At 44.1% G+C, this 20,263-nt stretch overlaps 1 protein-coding gene across 1 annotated transcript in view; it reads right to left on the bottom strand.

Annotated features, from left to right (window-relative positions):
- Positions 1–8,915: 8,915 nt before the first annotated feature.
- Positions 8,916–20,263, bottom strand: part of PIK3R4 (phosphoinositide-3-kinase regulatory subunit 4) — a 69,044-nt gene continuing 57,696 nt past the window's right edge. The window contains exons 17-20 of the mRNA XM_068236273.1: positions 16,074–16,174; positions 14,226–14,314; positions 12,868–12,979; positions 8,916–9,548 (exon numbers count right to left, since the gene is read on the bottom strand). Of these exons, the coding sequence (XP_068092374.1) occupies positions 9,378–9,548; positions 12,868–12,979; positions 14,226–14,314; positions 16,074–16,174 (473 nt within the window). The 3' untranslated portion in view covers positions 8,916–9,377. The remainder of the gene's footprint in view (positions 9,549–12,867; positions 12,980–14,225; positions 14,315–16,073; positions 16,175–20,263) is intronic.

Genomic DNA, 20,263 nt, shown 5'->3' with positions numbered 1-20,263 from the left:
CACTACATGTAATCGAGCAGCCTTGGTGATGTGCTGAGCAAGTCTATGCTGAGGGAATTTTTACTCCCAACAGCAACATTAAAGAGACTCCGTAACAAAAGTTGCATCCTGTTTTTTATCATCCTACAAGTTCCAAAAGCTATTATAATGTGTTCTTGCTTACTGCAGCACTTTGTACTATCACAGTCTCTGTAATAAATCAACTTATCTCTCTCTTGTCAGACTTGTCAGCCTGTGTCTGGAAGGCTGCCAAGTTCTTCAGTGTTGTGGTTCTGCTATGAACTCCCCCTTCCAGGCCCCTCTCTGCACACTGCCTGTGTGTTATTTAGATTAGAGCAGCTTCTCTTTTACAAGCTGGATAAATCGTCCTCTGAGCTGGCTGGGCTTTCACATAGTGAGGAATTACAGACAAGGGCAAAGCTGTTTGCAGGAAGAAAAGAGCAGCCTGAAACTTCAGTGCATGAGAGATGCAGGGGGAAAGAAACACACAAATGATCTCTTGAGATTCAAAAGGAAGGGTGTATACAGCCTGCTTGTGTATGGATGTATTTTCTATGTGTGGACATACTGTACATCAACCTACTTCCTGTTTTGGTGGCCATTTTGTTTGTTTATAAACAAACTTTTTAAAACTGTTTTTAACCACTTTTAATGCGGCGGGGAGCGGCGAAATTGTGACAGAGGGTAATAGGAGATGTCCCCTAACGCACTGGTATGTTTACTTTTGTGTGATTTTAACAATACAGATTCTCTTTAAAGGGTCAGGGGATTCTGTCATCTCAAGGACAGTGCCAAGTAGAGCTGTGTCCAATAGCACTTGATAGTAAGGCAAAACCACCATATGAGAGTTAGCCCCAATATGATTATATTGCCTAAAACACCAGTTAGAGATGGATGCAGTTACATGATGTGGCTTTTCAGGGGTAAAAGGTGTAATGTAGTACCTTCATGTTAGTCTCTAGGTCTGACTAATAGCTTCTACCCTTAGAGAGTTATACATTGTTTTGACCACCTATCTACAGTTAGGGACTTGTTTGGGTCCTCCCATTGCTCCCTCCAAAGATCTACACATGCCACTGCTCATAGTATGGGGATGGGGGCTTTAATGGAGCACAACCAATGATACAACTGACTTGCCTGGAAGAATGCTATAGAAAAATGCTGTCCGTTGCTTAAATTACTGTTACTAGCTAGTTATTTTTTTAAGGATGAGCCAGGCTCATCCTTCAAGGGAATCCAAGGTGAAAGGAATATGGAGGCTGACATGTTTGTTTCTTTTTCGTAAAGTATTATTCCACACTAGCCAGCAAAACACAGAGGGGAGGGATGAGTTTGTACTTTGATGTCTGAGGGCTGTGCCTCTTTCCCATAAGTAGGGGCATTTTGATACGTTTTACTCAAACTGCACAATAAAAACGAGAAAAGACTAGGGGCATTTTCTGAGACCTGTTAGAGAAGAAGCATTTCTGCTAACGGGTCCCTCAGAACATTCTGTTCCAACTGGCACATCTGCATGTGTCTGAAACAAAGCAACAATGCAGGAATCAATCCAATGACTGGGCTTTGTTCAAACTTCAACATCAACCATCCAAAATGCATCACAGAAAAGGATCTGCAGACTTTAGTAGAGTTCATAAAAGCCAGTATATTTTATTTGCAAAAATCCACACAAAAGGCATGGACATCCACAGGATCAAACTGACGTGTGTCGGGTCTAAAGTGTGCCCTTAGTCGCAAGTTTGACTAAGGGCTCTTTCACAGTGCGACATTAAAGTCACACGTTATAAAATACTTTAACGCAGAGTAACGCACAGTCTGTGTGACATTCACAGTGCACACGTTGCGTTAGTGTGTAACGTTATTAACCACTTCCCGACCGCCCACTACACAGGGGCGGCGGGGAAGTGGAGCCCTGCAGGACGGCCTCACCCACAGAGGCGGCGGTCCATTTAAGGGCATGGGCGGAGCGATCGCGTCATCCGTGACGCGATCCTCCGCCGGCGCCTGTCACCGCTCGCTCGCCGCAACATCCCGCCGGCTATACGGAAGCGCCGGCGGGATGTTAACCCCGCGATCGCCGCATACAAAGTGTATAATACACTTTGTAATGTTTACAAAGTGTATTATACATGCTGCCTCCTGCCCTGGTGGTCCCAGTGTCCGAGGGACCACCAGGGCAGGCTGCAGCCACCCTAGTCTGCACCCAAGCACACTGATTTCTCCCCCCCCTGCCCCAGATCGCCCACAGCACCCATCAGACCCCCCCCTGCCCACCCCCCAGACCCCTGTTTGCACCCAATCACCCCCCTAATCACCCATCAATCACTCCCTGTCACTATCTGTCAACGCTATTTTTTTTTTATCCCCCCCCCCCTGCTCCCTGCCCCCTCCTGATCACCCCCACCCCTCAGATTCTCCCCAGACCCCCCCCCAGACCACCCCCCCGTTTACTGTATGCATCTATCCCCCTGATCACCTGTCAATCACCTGTCAATCACCCGTCAATCACCCATCAATCACCCGTCAATCACCCGTCAATCACCCCCTGTCACTGCCACCCATCAATCAGCCCCTAACCTGCCCCTTGCGGGCAATCTGATCACCCCCCCACACCAATAGATCGCCCACAGATCCGACATCAGATCACCACCCAAATCCATTGTTTACATCTATTCTCTCCTCTAAACACCCACTAATTACCCATCAATCACCCATCAATCACCCCCTATCACCACTTGTCACTTTTACCTATCAGATCAGACCCTAATCTGCCCCTTGCGGGCACCCAATCACCCGCCCACACGCTCAGATTGCCCTCTGACCCCCCCTTATCAATTCACCAGTGCATTAATTACATCTGTTCTTCCCTGTAATAACCCACTGATCACCTGTCAATCACCTGCCAATCACCTATCACCCATCAATCACCCCCTGTCACTGCCACCCATCAATCAGCCCCTAACCTGCCCCTTGCGGGCAATCTGATCACCCACCCACACCATTAGATCGCCCGCAAACCCGCCGTCAGATTACCTCCCAAATGTATCGTTTACATCTGTTATCTTCTCTAAACACCCACTAATTACCCATCAATCACCCCCTATCACCACCTGTCACTGTTACCTATCAGATCAGACCCTAATCTGCCCCTTGCGGGCACCCAATCACCCGCCCACACGCTCAGATTGCCCTCTGACCCCCCCTTATCAATTCACCAGTGCATTAATTACATCTGTTCTTCCCTGTAATAACCCACTGATCACCTGTCAATCACCTGCCAATCACCTATCACCCATCAATCACCCCCTGTCACCCCCTGTCACTGCCACCCATCAATCAGCCCCTAACCTGCCCCTTGCGGGCAATCTGATCACCCACCCACACCATTAGATCGCCCGCAAACCCGCCGTCAGATTACCTCCCAAATGTATCGTTTACATCTGTTATCTTCTCTAAACACCCACTAATTACCCATCAATCACCCCCTATCACCACCTGTCACTGTTACCTATCAGATCAGACCCTAATCTGCCCCTTGCGGGCACCCAATCACCCGCCCACACGCTCAGATTGCCCTCAGACCCCCCCCCCTCCCTTATCAATTCGCCAGTGCATTAATTACATCTGTCCTTCCCTGTAATAACCCACTGATCACCTGTCAATCACCTGCCAATCACCTATCACCCATCAATCACCCCCTGTCACTGCCACCCAACAATCAGCCCCTAACCTGCCCCTTGCGGGCAATCTGATCACCCACCCACACCAATAGATCGCCCGCAGATCCGACATCAGATCACCACCCAAGCGCAGTGTTTCCATCTATTCTCTCCTCTAAACACCCACTAATTACCCATCAATCACCCATCAATCACTCCCTATCACCACCTGTCACTGTTACCTATCAGATCAGACCCTAATCTGCCCCTTGCGGGCACCCAATCGCCCGCCTACACGCTCAGATTGCCCTCAGACCCCCCCTTATCAATTCGCCAGTGCAATATTTACATCTGTTCTCCCCTGTAATAACCCACTGATTACCTGTCAATCACCTATCAATCACCCATCAATCACCCCCTGTCACTGCCACCCATCAATCACCCCCTGTCACTGCCACCCATCAATCACCCGCTGTCACTGCCACCCATCAATCAGCCCCTAACCTGCCCCTTGCGGGCAAACTGATCACCCACCCACACCAATAGATCGCCCGCAGATCCGACATCAGATCACCACCCAAGCGCAGTGTTTCCATCTATTCTCTACCCTAAACACCCACTAATTACCCATCAATCACCCCCTGTCACTGCTACCTATCAGATTAGACCCCTATCTGCCCCTAGGGCACTCAATCACCCGCCCACACCCTCAGAATGCCCTCAGACCCCAGCCCTGATCACCTCGCCAGTGCATTGCTTGCATCCATTCCCCCCTCTAATCACACCTTGAGACACCCATCAATCACCTCCTGTCACCCCCTAGCACACCTACCCATCAGATCAGGCCCCAATTTGCCCCGTGTGGGCTCCTGATCACTCGGCCAAACCCTCAGACCCCCTTCCGATCACCTCCCCAGTGCATGGATTGCATCTATTTTCCCCTCTAACCACCCCCTGAGACACCCATCAATCACCTCCTGTCACCCCCCTAGCACTCCTATCCATCAGATCAGGCCCAATACAACCTGTCATCTAAAAGGCCACCCTGCTTATGACCGGTTCCACAAAATTCGCCCCCTCATAGACCACCTGTCATCAAAATTTGCAGATGCTTATACCCCTGAACAGTCATTTTGAGACATTTGGTTTCCAGACTACTCACGGTTTTGGGCCTGTAAAATGCCAGGGCGGTATAGGAACCCCACAAGTGACCCCATTTTAGAAAAAAAAAAGACACCCCAAGGTATTATGTTAGGTGTATGACGAGTTCATAGAAGATTTAATTTTTTGTCAAAAGTTAGCGGAAATTAATTTTTATTGGTTTTTTTTCACAAAGTGTCATTTTTCACTAACTTGTGACAAAAAATAAAATCTTCTATGAACTCGCCATACACCTAACGGAATACCTTGGGGTGTCTTCTTTCTAAAATGGGGTCACTTGTGGGGTTCCTATACTGCCCTGGCATTTTAGGGGCCCTAAACCGCGAGGAGTAGTCTAGAAAACAAATGCTTCAAAATGACCTGTGAATAGGACGTTGGGCCCCTTAGCGCACCTAGGCTGCAAAAAAGTGTCACACATGTGGTACCGCCGTACTCAGGAAAAGTAGTATAATGTGTTTTGGGGTGTATTTTTACACATACCCATGCTGGGTGGGAGAAATTTCTATGTAAATGGACAATTGTGTGTAAAAAAATCAAACAATTGTCATTTACAGAGATATTTCTCCCACTTAGCATGGGTATGTGTAAAAATACACCCCAAAACGCATTATACTACTTCTCCTGAGTACAGCGGTACCACATGTGTGGCACTTTTTTACACCCTAAGTACGCTAAGGGGCCCAAAGTCCAATGAGTACCTTTAGGATTTCACAGGTCATTTTGCGACATTTGGTTTCAAGACTACTCCTCACGGTTTAGGGCCCCTAAAATGCCAGGGCAGTATAGGAACCCCACAAATGACCCCATTTTAGAAAGAAGACACCCCAAGGTATTCCGTTAGGAGTATGGTGAGTTCATAGAAGTTTTTATTTTTTGTCACAAGTTAGCGGAAAATGACACTTTGTGAAAAAAAACTATTAAAATCAATTTCCGCTAACTTGTGACAAAAAAATAAAAACTTCTATGAACTCACCATACTCCTAACGGAATACCTTGGGGTGTCTTCTTTCTAAAATGGGGTCATTAGTGGGGTTCCTATACTGCCCTGGCATTTTAGGGGCCCTAAACCGTGAGGAGTAGTCTTGAAACAAAAATGACCTGTGAAATCCTAAAGGTACTCATTGGACTTTGGGCCCCTTAGTGCAGTTAGGGTGCAAAAAAGTGCCACACATGTGGTATCGCCGTACTCGGGAGAAGTAGTACAATGTGTTTTGGGGTGTATTTTTACACATACCCATGCTGGGTGGGAGAAATACCTCTGTAAATGACAATCTTTTGATTTTTTTACACACAATTGTCCATTTACAGAGGTATTTCTCCCACCCAGCATGGGTATGTGTAAAAATACACCCCAAAACACATTGTACTACTTCTCCCGAGTATGGCGATACCACATGTGTGGCACTTTTTTGCACCCTAACTGCGCTAAAGGGCCCAAAGTCCAATGAGTACCTTTAGGATTTCACAGGTCATTTTGCGACATTTGGTTTCAAGACTACTCCTCACGGTTTAGGGCCCCTAAAATGCCAGGGCAGTATAGGAACCCCACAAATGACCCCATTTTAGAAAGAAGACACCCCAAGGTATTCCGTTAGGAGTATGGTGAGTTCATAGAAGATTTTATTTTTTGTCAAAAGTTAGCGGAAATTGATTTTAATTGTGTTTTTTCACAAAGTGTCATTTTCCGCTAACTTGTGACAAAAAATAAAATCTTCTATGAACTCGCCATACTACTAACGGAATACCTTGGGGTGTCTTCTTTCTAAAATGGGGTCATTTGTGGGGTTCCTATACTGCCCTGGCATTTTAGGGGCCCTAAACCGTGAGGAGTAGTCTTGAAACGAAATTTCTCAAAATGACCTGTGAAATCCTAAAGGTACTCATTGGACTTTGGGCCCTTTAGCGCAGTTAGGGTGCAAAAAAGTGCCACACATGTGGTATCGCCGTACTCAGGAGAAGTAGTATAATGTGTTTTGTGGTGTATTTTTACACATACCCATGCTGAGTGGGAGAAATATCTCTGTAAATGGACAATTGTGTGTAAAAAAAATTAACAAATTGTCATTTACAGAGATATTTCTCCCACCCAGCATGGGTATGTGTAAAAATACACCCCAAAACACATTATACTACTTCTCCTGAGTACGGCAATACCACATGTGTGGCACTTTTTTGCAGCCTAACTGCGCTAAGGGGTCCAAAGTCCAATGAGCACCTTTAGGCTTTACAGGGGTGCTTACAATTTAGCACCCCCCAAAATGTCAGGACAGTAAACACACCCCACAAATGATCCCATTTTGGAAAGTAGACCCTTCAAGGTATTCAGAGAGGGGCATGGTGAGTCCGTGGCAGATTTCATTTTTTTTTGTCGCAAGTTAGAAGAAATGGAAACTTTTTTTTTTTTTTTTTTTCCTCACAAAGTGTCATTTTCCGCTTACTTGTGACAAAAAATAATATCTTCTATGAACTCACTATGCCTCTCAGTGAATACTTTGGGATGTCTTCTTTCCAAAATGGGGTCATTTGGGGGGTATTTATACTATCCTGGAATTCTAGCCCCTCATGAAACATGACAGGGGGTCAGAAAAGTCAGAGATGCTTGAAAATGGGAAAATTCACTTTTGGCACCATAGTTTGTAAACGCTATAACTTTTACCCAAACCAATAAATATACACTGAATGGTTTTTTTTTTATCAAAAACATGTTTGTCCACATTTTTCGCGCTGCATGTATACAGAAATTTTACTTTATTTGAAAACTGTCAGCACAGAAAGTTAAAAAAATCATTTTTTTGCCAAAATTCATGTCTTTTTTGATGAATATAATAAAAAGTAAAAATCGCAGGAGCAATCAAATAGCATCAAAAGAAAGCTTTATTAGTGACAAGAAAAGGAGCCAAAATTCATTTAGGTGGTAGGTTGTATGAGCGAGCAATAAACCGTGAAAGCTGCAGTGGTCTGAATGGAAAAAAAGTGGCCGGTCCTTAAGGGGGGTAAAGCCCTAGGTCCTCAAGTGGTTAAAACGTGTTGCAAGCTGTGCGTTTAGCAATGTATTTGCTGCGTTATGTGTGTTGCACATGCTCAGTAATGTTTTTTTTTGCACCGTTTTCATTCCATCAGTATGCAACGGAAAAGGTGCACTAAGAGACCCATAACACAGTGCAAAATAAAGTCCAATTTCATAACCTACATGCGCTGCGTTATGGGCACGTTGTGCGACTTTAACCACGTGTGGACCACAGTGGTAAACCCCCCTAAAAACCAGGCTGTTTACTTAATTGGCCACTGCAGCTTTAAGGCCAAGCTGCAGGGCTGCACAACACAGCACACGAGCGATTCCCCCCCCCCCCCCCCACACACACTTTTCTCCCCACCAACAGAGCTCTCTGTTGGTGGGGTCTGATCGCACCCCCCTTCCCCTTGTGTCTTTTTTTTTTTTAATAAATATTTGTTTTTGTAATTTTTTTTTTACTAGTTCCCCCTTTTTTTTTGCTTAATCCCTTCCCTCCCCCCAGCCGGCCAATCACGGCGATCGGCTGTCATAGGCTTCTGCCTATGAGAGCCGATCGCTCTCTTGTCCCCAGTACAGCGCTGCTGCTGATCACAGCGCTGTACATGTAAATAGATGGCGATCATGCCGTCTGTCTCCGCTCGGAGACTGAAGTCGGTGTGGAGCTCCGCCCCCCGAGCAGGAGATGCGCGCAAATCCCAGCCCCAGGACTTGACGCCAATTGGCGTTAGGCGGTCCTGGGGCTGCTGCCGCGACCACGCTCATTGGCGTGGGGCGGTCTTTAAGTAGTTAACGTCGCATCAAATGCAACGTCCCACTGTGAAAGAGGCCTCAGTGCACATTTTAGGCCTGACTAATAAGTATTGATCCTGTGGATGTCCATGTCTAATTTTTTTCTAATAAAGAATACCAGTTTTTAAAGACTCTACTGAAGTCTGTGGATCCTTTTCTGTTGTTCAGTTTGGCCTGGCTGGCCAGATCCTGCACCAATGAGTACGTGTTTCTGGCGGTTTAGAGCGTTTGGACTTTCCTTTTATTTTTCCTGAACAGATAGTAATAACCTGGAAAAGGAGGCTGTAAACATGTAATATGAAGGTAGTTTCTTTAATAGCAGTATGAGAACTTTAGTGCAAAACACATTCTTCCATTCATACTCCTGTAAACAAGCATCCAAAATATAAACTAACAAATGACTTAAATATTATGTATCCATTTACAGTGTGTGTACAAGGGAATAAGAAAGCACTAAATATCTTCTGCACGGGGCATAGTGGGAGAGAGAACATTCTCCAAAAAGTTCTGAAAATCTTCTCACAGATCCGTGCGTGTAATACTACAGACAGGTTTGTTTTCTTTTCCTTTAACATATTGCGGGTCCATTTTAGAGCCATGTTGTCTCACTGACTGAACTATACTAGGCCAACAGCCCTGCTCATCAGGCCTACACATCAAGCCATGCACACTTCGGCACTTGGTATAGTCTGGCATAGCATGGCATAGCATAGCATAGCATAGCTTAGCTTGATAAGTTTCAGCTCCATCAACCTTTATTTCCACACTTTCACAATGCCATCACGGGAGGCTGTTACTATAAAGCCTTGTGTAGTCTGGAAGGTAGCCATGTCTGTAATAATGTCGTGATGTCCTGCTGGCAGTGACTCAGGTCCTCTGCGTGGAGCATCCTCACTGGGTCCCACAGTGTGCTTACTCTGAATTTCCTGCAAGTTACACAGGAGACAAGACCCAGTCACACAGTGCAGAATGTCAGAAAGTGCTGTTTATCTAGAACATTCCAAATCAATAAGAAAAATAACGTATTGCACAGATTAACAGGAAAACACGAGTGACTGAGAAATTATTTAAGCAAGACTAAACTGTAAACTTTATTTGAAATAGAGCACAAGGCGCTGCTGCGACTGTCCTCTGGTGCCCTCCTGTGGATCTTTTTGAAATGGAAATTGAGAATACTGCATTACAGTACTAAAAGATGTATGAATTTTGATCTTTTCTTAATGGATTACTTACATCTTCCGAGAATGGAGTAAATTAGTGATACCTGCTCGCTCTCTAACCCCTTCTCATCACGAGTACATATAAAATGTACCATAGATTTCTCCCAGGGTAAATGCACTATACATTACTCTTTTCCTACGATTTGGTCACTTACAGGAGGTACTGAAAATCTGGCAGGTTTTGGAGTAGGCCATCTCCTCATGGGAGATTCACAGGTATTCCTTTGTTTACAAAAAAAGCACTTACTGAATTGGCAGTTGCCAATGCCCACCATCTATGTAGAAATCTGTCAGATCTGTTAGATTTTTACTGCACACTGCAAGTGACAGCAACATAGGAGAAAAGTAAATTATAGTGCGTTTTACCCTAGGAGAAATGTGCATTTTATATTATATATATTTTACAATTTTAAACAATACTAGTCCCTTAACATCTTCTAAACCAGGGCAAGTTTGACAGCATTGCTGCAGCTATTACTTTTGTCTCTCCTTGTTCCTGTGGTGTTGACATCCTAAGCCTCTATACCAGCATACTCCACCATATCAACAGAGTACCAGCCTGCTGACATCATGCAGGTGGGCGTCAGTGGAGAAGTGAACACTGCCATTCCAGCGCAGGAGACTTGGCCGCAGCAGTGAGTAACTTCAGCGCCGTCAGAAGACTGTAATTCGGCCCCCAGCCATTGCTGGAAGCCGAATTATTTCATTCCCCCCCCCCCCATCCATAGCAGCCTGGAGGGGGAATAGTATTTAAAATCAATGGGAATTTGTGCAGGAGCAGGATCAGCCATACTGGCTGGATCCTGCGCCCAAATCTCCTGTGCAGATTCCTCTCAAACTCTGGAGAAGTGGCTGGAACTCAGGATTGGAAAACCAAAAATCAAGATCAACATTGCAGGATAAGTTCTCAATGTAAGGGTTGCCCTCCTTGATATTCCAACCTCTGTAGTCCTCTTGAGATCCCCACAGAAACTTAGCAAGGCTGAATGCTAGTACACAACTATGCTCATTAACTGATATGTATATCTGCATTGCTGTGGCTTAACCGCTTGTTGCCATCACTACAGAATATTCACATCCTCTCTGCCACCAGTGTTGGCAGAATGGCAGGAGTACTAGTCTGTAGTGCTGATGAGCACAGCTGGTGTGCTGCTCATCACCAAAGGTGTTTCACCCTGATGTCTGATCCCTCTTTTCCCCATTGGCAGAGGTTAGCAGCAGGAAGCGATGCTGATTATCACTCAAAATGTCCAGTTCCTTTGGATAGTTCATCAGAACCTCTTCTATTTGTATATACTGGGTCCCAGCTTGATGACATCATCAAGCTGAGACTCATTACATGTGATACAAGAGATCAACATCAGTATAAGTCAAGGGGAACAACAACCAATTTCTTCCTGCTGCCAACCTCTGCAAGGGGGGTGGGGGAGCACTAGACCCCCAGTAGGCAGAGCTGGAGGAAAGTGGGGACCACTAGGCTAACAGGGAAAGTTAGAAGAGTAGAGAAGTGGGTAGAATATTGCAGGGTAAGCTATAATGGAGAGGAGTGGTCCCCTAGACAACTAGGGACTTCTAAACGTCTCTGGTGTCTCGTCCAGCGTGCACCATTCAAGAAGAAAGAAGAATGCTCAAGGATAAAGTAAATCCAAGTATTTAGGCACAAATGTGACTTGATTGGCCAAATGGTTAAAATACAACTGCACAACAAATGTGACTGTGGTGGTTACAACCACAGGTTCTTAGGTGCAGGGTGAAGGAGGTGGGAGCTAGGGCATTAACCAGGCCGTACAATGGCTGCTTCGCGCCGATCCGATACTTGCTCATGTGAAAGACGCCTCACATAAACTCAATTTATTTTTCAAAATGATCTTCATTTTAGCCCCAAGTGCGTAGATATGCGTATCTGGTTGCTCCCGCCCGAGTTCTTGTTGCCGCTCATCAGTAGGGAGATCCGTGAATGGGAACGCAGTCCCCATGATTAATACAACCGGCAACAATGACAACAATGGGGGGGGGGGGGAGGGAGACATCTAGTGGCCAAATAGTAAAATTCAAAATCAACATACACATCCCATTAAATCGATATTACATAAAATATATCTTTTTTTTTGGCCACCAATTAGGCTTTCTTTGGGTGGAACAACTGTTATTTTTCTCTAAATGCATTTTAATGGGAATAATACGAAAAAAAATGGAAAAAAAATGTACTCAGTTTTCAGCCATTATAGTTTTAAAATAAATGCTACCGTGATTAAAACCCATGTATCTTATTTGCCCATTTGTCCTGGTTATTACACCATTTAAAGAATAACTGTGAAAATATTGTAATAAAAAAGTGCTTCATTTTACCAATAATTATGTATAAATGATTTAGTCAGTGTTTGCCCTTTGTAAAATCTTTTAAATCCCGGATTTACATTTTGACATTTATCACATGGTGACATTTTTAGTGCTGGCAGGTGACGCAGCTGCTGCTTGCTTTTTTTGGCAGTTGGAAACAGCTGTAAACAGCTATTTCCCACAATTCAACAAGGTTCACAGACAGGAAACTGAGAGGACCATGGTCATCAGAGTTTCTTGTGGGAGTGGTTTCACCACAATATCAGCGATAGAGAGCCCCCTGATGGTCTGTTTGTGAAAAGGAATAGATTTCTCATGTAAAAGGGAGTATCAGCTACTGATTGGGATGAAGTTCAATTCTTGGTCACGGTTTCACTTTAAATTGTGCCCCTATTACAATGTATGGCAACAATATTTTAATTGGAAATATAGGGGTATTTTTTTCAAAACTAACAGTAATATACCTTCATGACATACATAGAAAAAAAACCTGAGTTCCTAAGTTAACTAATTATGTTTTTCTTTTAAATGTGATTTTTTTTCCCGTCGTGATAAGTAGTGATAAAGTTATTGGTGAATGAAAGGGAGGAGCGCAGAAAGGTGAACATTGCTCTGGTCCATAAGAGGTAAAAAAACCTTCAGTGGTGAACTGGTTAAGCAAACAGTATATAATATGTAAAGTTACCTGAACAACTTCTGTGCCCTCAATGATTTTGCTGAAATAAGACACAGGTGGTAGATTGTTGGTGCTTCCTGCAATTATGTAAGATCTCTTAGGACAGGCCAGATTCCAAAATCTGCAATAAAAAAAACAAAAAACAATGGTAAAGCAAATGACAAACTAAATTTGAAGTAATTCCTGTATTTAGAATATGTCAAGCCTATATTAAACTACATAAATGTCTTCACAAGAATAGGATTATAAACACCCATCACAAAACATTTTACTCACAGTGCAACGCAAGGCAAATCTTTTTCATTCTTATTTGGTTTCCATTATGGACATTTTCCCTGACTAAATCCTTTGGGAAATTTTAATTCACTTCCTACCTCAATCACACATGTCCCAAATGGGAACACAAACAGAACATTACTACACATGTTGTTGACGAAGACATTTCAGGCTGTTTCCCATTATGTTTGCAAAATGTAAGGACATCTACAAAACAATAGAGATACCGGGATCCCGCTTGTGAGATCAGATTTTGCCTGACCGCAAATGCCCTGCCTGCTACATTTGTGTGCATTTGATCCTAGCATCCAGTAAAAACTGCAAAACACAAACAGAAAAATCACACTGTAAAATCAAAATGAAATTGCACTGAGATTGCGTTTTGCTTTGGAAAACAGCCCTTCCTCACACTAATTTCCTCTGTGTCAACTATTAGCAGAGCAGGAAAGGGAGTTGTCCTTTACTGCCCGAGTCTCCCATGGCAGAACTGAAATCAAGCGAGAGGGATATGTAAGCTGCTATATTTATTTCCCTTTAAAGTGAACCAGAGACGAAGCACCCTCATGTATTTTACCATACATATCAGTGGGAACATTAGAGAAAACAGGTACCCTGCTCTCTGTTTCATTCTTCACTGCTCAGCCTGCTTCTTATCAGCCCTGATAAAATCCCAGACTGAGCATTCAGTCTGGCTTTGCTCAGGAATCCGTTTATTACGGAGTCTCAGAGCGTCCCTTTCTTTTGTATTTTCTCTCTAGTGGCATTATTTGGGAGCAGCCGAGCAGTAACTGATTTCTGCATGCGAAAAAGCCATTCAAGTGCAGGTCTTGCTAAAAGTTCAACAGTGTTTTTTTTTTTTTTAAACTATGCTGAACTGATGCAGAACAGACGTGGCTGGCTTCAGAATGATATATAGCCGCTTTGTTTGTGGCAGTCCTGCCTTGGTTCACTGTAATGAAAATGTGCCAGCACTGCAGTGACTTTCTAAAGCCCTAGCGAGCATTTTACAGCTAAGGCCTACTTTATTGGGCATCTAGCTGCAATACCAGGTTTAAATATTTTTGTGTGCAAGGTCCAGAGATTTTACTTACCTAATTTTCATGTCAGATCCCGCAGTCAATAATATTGGGTTTCCATCTGCTGGACTGCAGTAAATTCCATTAACACTATGAGGTGAAGGCTGTTAATGAAAATAAGTGTATTAGGTTATTTTTCTCTAAATAGAGCAGTACAAAGAGAGCAAATCTTCCCCAAAGACAGCAAATCTTCAGTCACCCATAGACATCTGTGGTATAGAATAAGAATGCTGCTGTGACAAACTACAAATATGGGTAGACAGACAGCATGACAAGGAACTTATTTTTTGGACTATAGTGCTCTGCCACCCCTGGTTGCAATCACTTTTTTTCAAGTGTGTGACCATTCCCATCCAGCCATACCTGGAGTGCCGAGTGGAGACAGGCCTCATCTCTCCACCTGTCTCATATGGTTGGTTGCCTATTGCTGCAACTCACCTCTGTGAGTATATTTCATTCTACTACACCCTTTCAGATATTAGTAACATATTGCGCTATTGGGCTCCCATTGTCCCTTTCCGAAAGGTGGTTCCCACCTCATCTTTCCTCTTCTACACACTAGATGTTCCTGGACAAAAGCCGCTGCTGAGCGCTCCTGAATGCTGAGGCATTAACACATGGGCACATGTATTTAAAATAAATATATGGACTAACAGATAAGGTCAGGCAGGACACACGTTTGTTCCTGTGACATCACAGTGATTTTTTGTGTTCTGGGTGCTCTACGATTGAGTTTTGAGGTTTCTGTGTACAACATTTTGTTTTACTGCAAAATACTGTACAATAGAATGTGCATGAAATGTCGGAAAAAGCAAGTTTTATGCTTTTTTTTTTTTGCTGCAGAGAAAAAAAAATAAAAAAATAGACAAAGCTATGATTCTTGAGCGGCCCATTGACTTCAATTACATGTGCGGTGGTGCACATTTCCTGTATGAGGCAAAATGCACAGAATTTAAAAGTCATGTGCCCTACGTCATAATGTAAGAAATAATAAAAAAAAAAAGCTCCAATGAGTGTTAAACCCCCTACCTACCCACCTGTACACATCTTCAGGGTCTGCCTTCATTAGCCATCAAATGCGATCGCAACAGTTTGGAACCCCAATGCTGTACAGATGTATGGCTCTCCAATTGCCTAGTGATTATGCATATGTACAGCATCAGGTCCCCCCAACTGTCGCCTTAGCGATTAGTTCTGATCACTACAGATGCACAGGCTGGGAATAATAGTCCGCTACATGCTCAACTACTCAAAATAAATTATGTTGCCCTTCCTGGTTAAAATGATACTACATTTGTCTTATAACAGTGGCACTTCTCAATTGAACATTTGGTAAGGTGAAAAAAAAAAAAAAAGGGAGTGTGTGTGTGTGTGTGCGCGTGGTGTGCGTGTGCGTGTGTGTGTGTTCTGGATTTACTTCCTTTCTCGCCTTTAAACTACCTATACAATGAAATAATTTTGGGGAAAAACATCACCCAGAGAAAGCCTACATTGTCCTGAAAAAAAACCCAAATATATGTATTTCTTAGATGTCATATGTAATGAAAAAGTTATTATTGTATCAATAGCTACATAGATGAAATGTGAAGATCGCATGGAACCTGAACTGGTTGAACTCGGCCAAGGCGACATAACAATCCCCTTAGAACAGAATCACCCCACCTTCTAACAGAACAAGTCAGTAGCCTGCAGGCTAGCGACACATCTGTACAGCCTCGGCCCTGCAATATTATCTGATCCCTGCCGGGCCGACATGCCTCGTACATATTTACACGGCTTTATACTTGAAATTATAAGGTTTGCTTAAGCAATTCATGAGTAAAAACATTTAATAAGATGCAAGAGATGATAAATAAGACATACCTGTAGCTCTGATAAAGGGGGAGCACTGCTGGCCCACAGAGTGAAGCGTCTGTCTCCAGTCTCCATGTCCCACATAGATACTTCATTATTGCCCTGAACAGCTGGAACATGACAGAAATTATTATTTAGTATTTACATAGCGGCAACATTTTCTGCAGCGCTGTACTGAGTATATATGGTCTTGCCACTTAACTGTCCCTCAGAGGGGCGCACAATCTAATCTCTACCATAGTCATATGTACAGTATATGTAGAGTATGTATCGTAGTCTAGGGCCAATTTAGGGGAAGCCAATTAACTTATGTTTTTGGAATGTGGGAGGAAACTGGTGTGTCCATAGGACACCCACGCAGACACGGGGAGAACATACAAACTCCATGCAGATAGTGCCCAGGCTGGGATTTGAACCAGGAACCCAGTGCTGCAAGGTGAGTGCTAAACCACTACGCCATTGTGCTGCCCACTTTGTCGTATCCTGTCCTACCCCAAAACAATTATCACTGCACTAAACCACACTTGAACATTTTAAATACCGTATATACTTGCATATAAACTGACCCGTGTATAAGCCAAGATATCCACTTTTCCCTAAGAATGCAGGAAAAAGTGATTGACTCACGTACAAGCCCCCTCCCCAGTACAGTCCCCTCCACAGAAGCCAGATGTGCCCCAAGGATGATACCGCTGTGTCTCAAGGCACCACTAGATGGCATCATAGATATGAGACACAGTGATTGCCACACAGGAAGAACCCCCTGTTCATTGCACCGCTGACATGTTGGCATGCTCCGCTCCACAAGCCAGGGGACCCAGGTAGTCTTGAGCAACGCACTATGTACTCCATATTGCAGGGGATGGGGGGCCCGGATACAGCAGGGAGCCAGCTGGCAAGAGCAGGATCACTAGTGCACGATCCTTACGCTCCAATGCCAGTAACAAAACCTGCTCCAACATCCGTACGGTTCTACTGACTCATATGTATCGTGCCCAGTATAGCACTATACTAGCTATACTGGGCACGATACTAGCTATACTGGGGCACTACCTACCCATACTGGGCACGATACTAGCTATACTGGGCACTATACTAGCTATACTGGGGCACTACCTACCCATACTGAGCACTATACTAGCTATACCGGGACACACTGGGGGATCACACGGACTGCATTTCCTACCCCCGGCTTATATGAGGGTCAATCATTTTCTCCTGTTTTTTTCAGGCAAAAGTTGGGGGGGGTCAGCTTGCTTGTTGTTATATACGGTATACGTGAGTATATAAGGTCTATGTCACTCACCTCCAACTCAAACAATGTTTTTTGAATGCAGTTAAAACTGTACGGACATAAGCACACATCTGTAGATTGCTGAGGGTTTATTAATTCCTGCAGCAGGTGTTTTTCCATTTCAATTTGCAAAAATATGTTAAATTTGTCAGTTGATTGGTTAGCTGACATTGTTTAATACTAAGCACAGAGGGGGGAAGTTGCATAGCTTTATAGTACACTTCATGACACTGAATTTAAAAAAAATTGTAATGTAGTTTTAAACTTTGAAAAGTGAATTAGACCTTGAACTGGGCAAGACTGAACAAAAGCAAATGCAATTAGATGTTTAATTTCCAGTACAATGCAAAAGGACAACATATGTTCTAACAAACCCAGACAATTTACGCTTGACCTTCTGATTGTACAAATACCACACGAAGTTCAGGATGTGGAAACCGATAAGCATGCCTGCCAGAACATTTAACTGAAAGAAGCGGAAATATTTAGCTAGTTAATTTCTTGAATATGAACTTTAAAAACCCACAAACATTCTCTGGCTGTCTTAAAAAGACAAGCAATTATTTAACCGTTATCTTCTATCTCAAAGGTACTCAGTATAAAGATGTCATTTAAGTTTACATAAAGCACTTTTTGCTGTAAACCAGTGGTTTGTGATATATAGCTACAGTGGGATGCGAAAGCTTGGGCACCCTTGTTAATCATCATGATTTTTCTGTATATATTGTTGGTTGTTACGATAAAAAAATGTCAGTTAAATACAGTATATTCCGGCGTATAAGACGGCTTGGCATACAAGACGACCCTCAACTTCTCCAGTTAATATATACATTTTGAGATATACTCACCCTATAAGACTACCCCATTCGACTCTTGGACATTTGTATAATGTACTGTATGTACTGGTGCTATACTATCTATAATCTATTAGGGCCTTTTAAATATATTTGCGCAATTCAACACACACATCTCTGTGGTAAAGCCTTTGCAGGTTAGGAGACCTTTATTAAAAAGGTACCTATTACACTTTTACACTTGCTGCAATGCGATTCGCGGGCGGAAAATGGCTGTCGCAAAGCACTGCACCATTACACACACTTTAGTATATGAAGCAGACAGCGTTGACAGGGAAAATGGAGGCAACCAAACTTCAAAAAGTCGCGCCCTTCAGTCACGTGTTTACTGCTGGTCAGGAAGTACGTCATCTGAAAGTCTGCATCTGTGCATGCACACCGCAAATGCACCAAAATTTTACAGTCTGCAAATTACCACTGACTTTCATAGCATTTGGTAGTGCATCCCCATTGCATCGCAGGAATTATGACAGGTTCCATTGGATTTAATAGCCATTGCGAAGAGGTGCGGTAGGAGAGGCCAATGCAGCCTGACGCAATGAAGTAAGTGTAAAAGGGGCTTTCATAAATGCCAATGTATTCCATTGTTGGGAAAACTGTACACTGTTGCATTGAACATACGGATATGACTTTGCATGTCTGTTTCACATTGTTTGCCTGACAAATTGCACCAGATATGGTGGTCCTTAGGCTCGCCCCCACAGATGGAGAATGGGTACCGAGTGGGGCTCTCTCTAAGCCAGGGGTCCCCAATCCCTGGTCCATGGATATGTGCCGAACCGCTCACGACCAACCACACAGTGCCCAGAACACTGGAATGCTGTGTGCCGCATATCATTCTGCCGGCTGCAGGAGGAAAGTAGAGAGTACCGTCTGCAGCCATTCTGCTACCACCTGGTGTCTGTACTGTGTAGCTGCATCCTTTCTGTCAGCCAGAGAAGCAGAACTGCTCTACACACCATACAGAAACCAGGTAGCAGCAGCCAAGACTCTTTGCCCTTTTGTCTACCACAGGCATGCATGTTTGCAGGTAGGTGAGCAGGAGAGGCTGGAGGAGAGTGTGGGGAGAAGGGGATGGGGAAAGTTAGTGTTGGGTGGTGAAGAAACCCAAGCAGCTTGCAGCCACAAACACACAGCTGTGCCAGTGTGACCACCTGTGATGGACTCACAACAGTACAGGGTAGCCTGTTCCACTGTTGTTCATCAGTAATGTGAACCCAATATAATAAACTCAAAATCCAGGCTCCTCACCTGGAGCTAGAACATTTAAACACTTGCAGATTTAATAGGAAGGTGCTGGAAGGGGTGTGGCAAGCAAAACAGCAAAGTCAAAACGACCTTCCGCACACATGCGAATCCATTCAAAAAAATCATGCAGCAATGAATCAATGCTGTCCCTACAGCCAAGTTAAAAGCTGGGATCTTCGTTACAAGAATAAAGTCTCTTGCGTACCTATACACCGCGTAGAGGTAACCCACTTTCCTACGTGTCCTAACTCTGGCCCTGTAACATACACAGCACAAACATACACACATTCAGCGCTTCAAAACCTATCCCACTAAAGGTATAATTTCTAGTGAAAAATTATTAGAGCGATCAGAAATTCTGATCATATTGGTTGTAAATGATCTCTGTTGATGGGCACAATCACGAAAGTTGTTGTAGTTTGTTGTAGACGCAGGGCATGCATTTTCAGCCGAATAGAGGTGGTGCATGCCTGAGCGTTTAAAGGGAACCTTAACTGAGAGGGATATGGACGTTTCCTTTTAACCTCCTTAGCGGTATGGACGAGCTCAGCTCGTCCATTACCGCCGGAGGGCGCCGCTCAGGCCCCGCTGGGCCGATTTGCTTCATTTTTTTTTCCAAACACGCAGCAAGCACTTTGCTTGCTGCGTATCTACTTTGATCGCCGCCGCCGATGCACCGCGATAGAGGTCCCCCGCCAGACCCCGTGCGCAGCCTGGCCAATCAGTCACGACGTCAACGCGATCGTCGCCATGGCGACGGGGGAAGCCCTCAAGGAAATCCCGTTCAGAACGGGATTTCCTTA

The sequence above is a fragment of the Hyperolius riggenbachi genome, chromosome 5 (genome assembly GCF_040937935.1).
Source record: "Hyperolius riggenbachi isolate aHypRig1 chromosome 5, aHypRig1.pri, whole genome shotgun sequence".
NCBI lineage: Eukaryota > Metazoa > Chordata > Amphibia > Anura > Hyperoliidae > Hyperolius > Hyperolius riggenbachi.
Note: the sequence above shows the minus strand (reverse complement) of the source record. Positions and strands in the feature narration are given on the sequence as shown.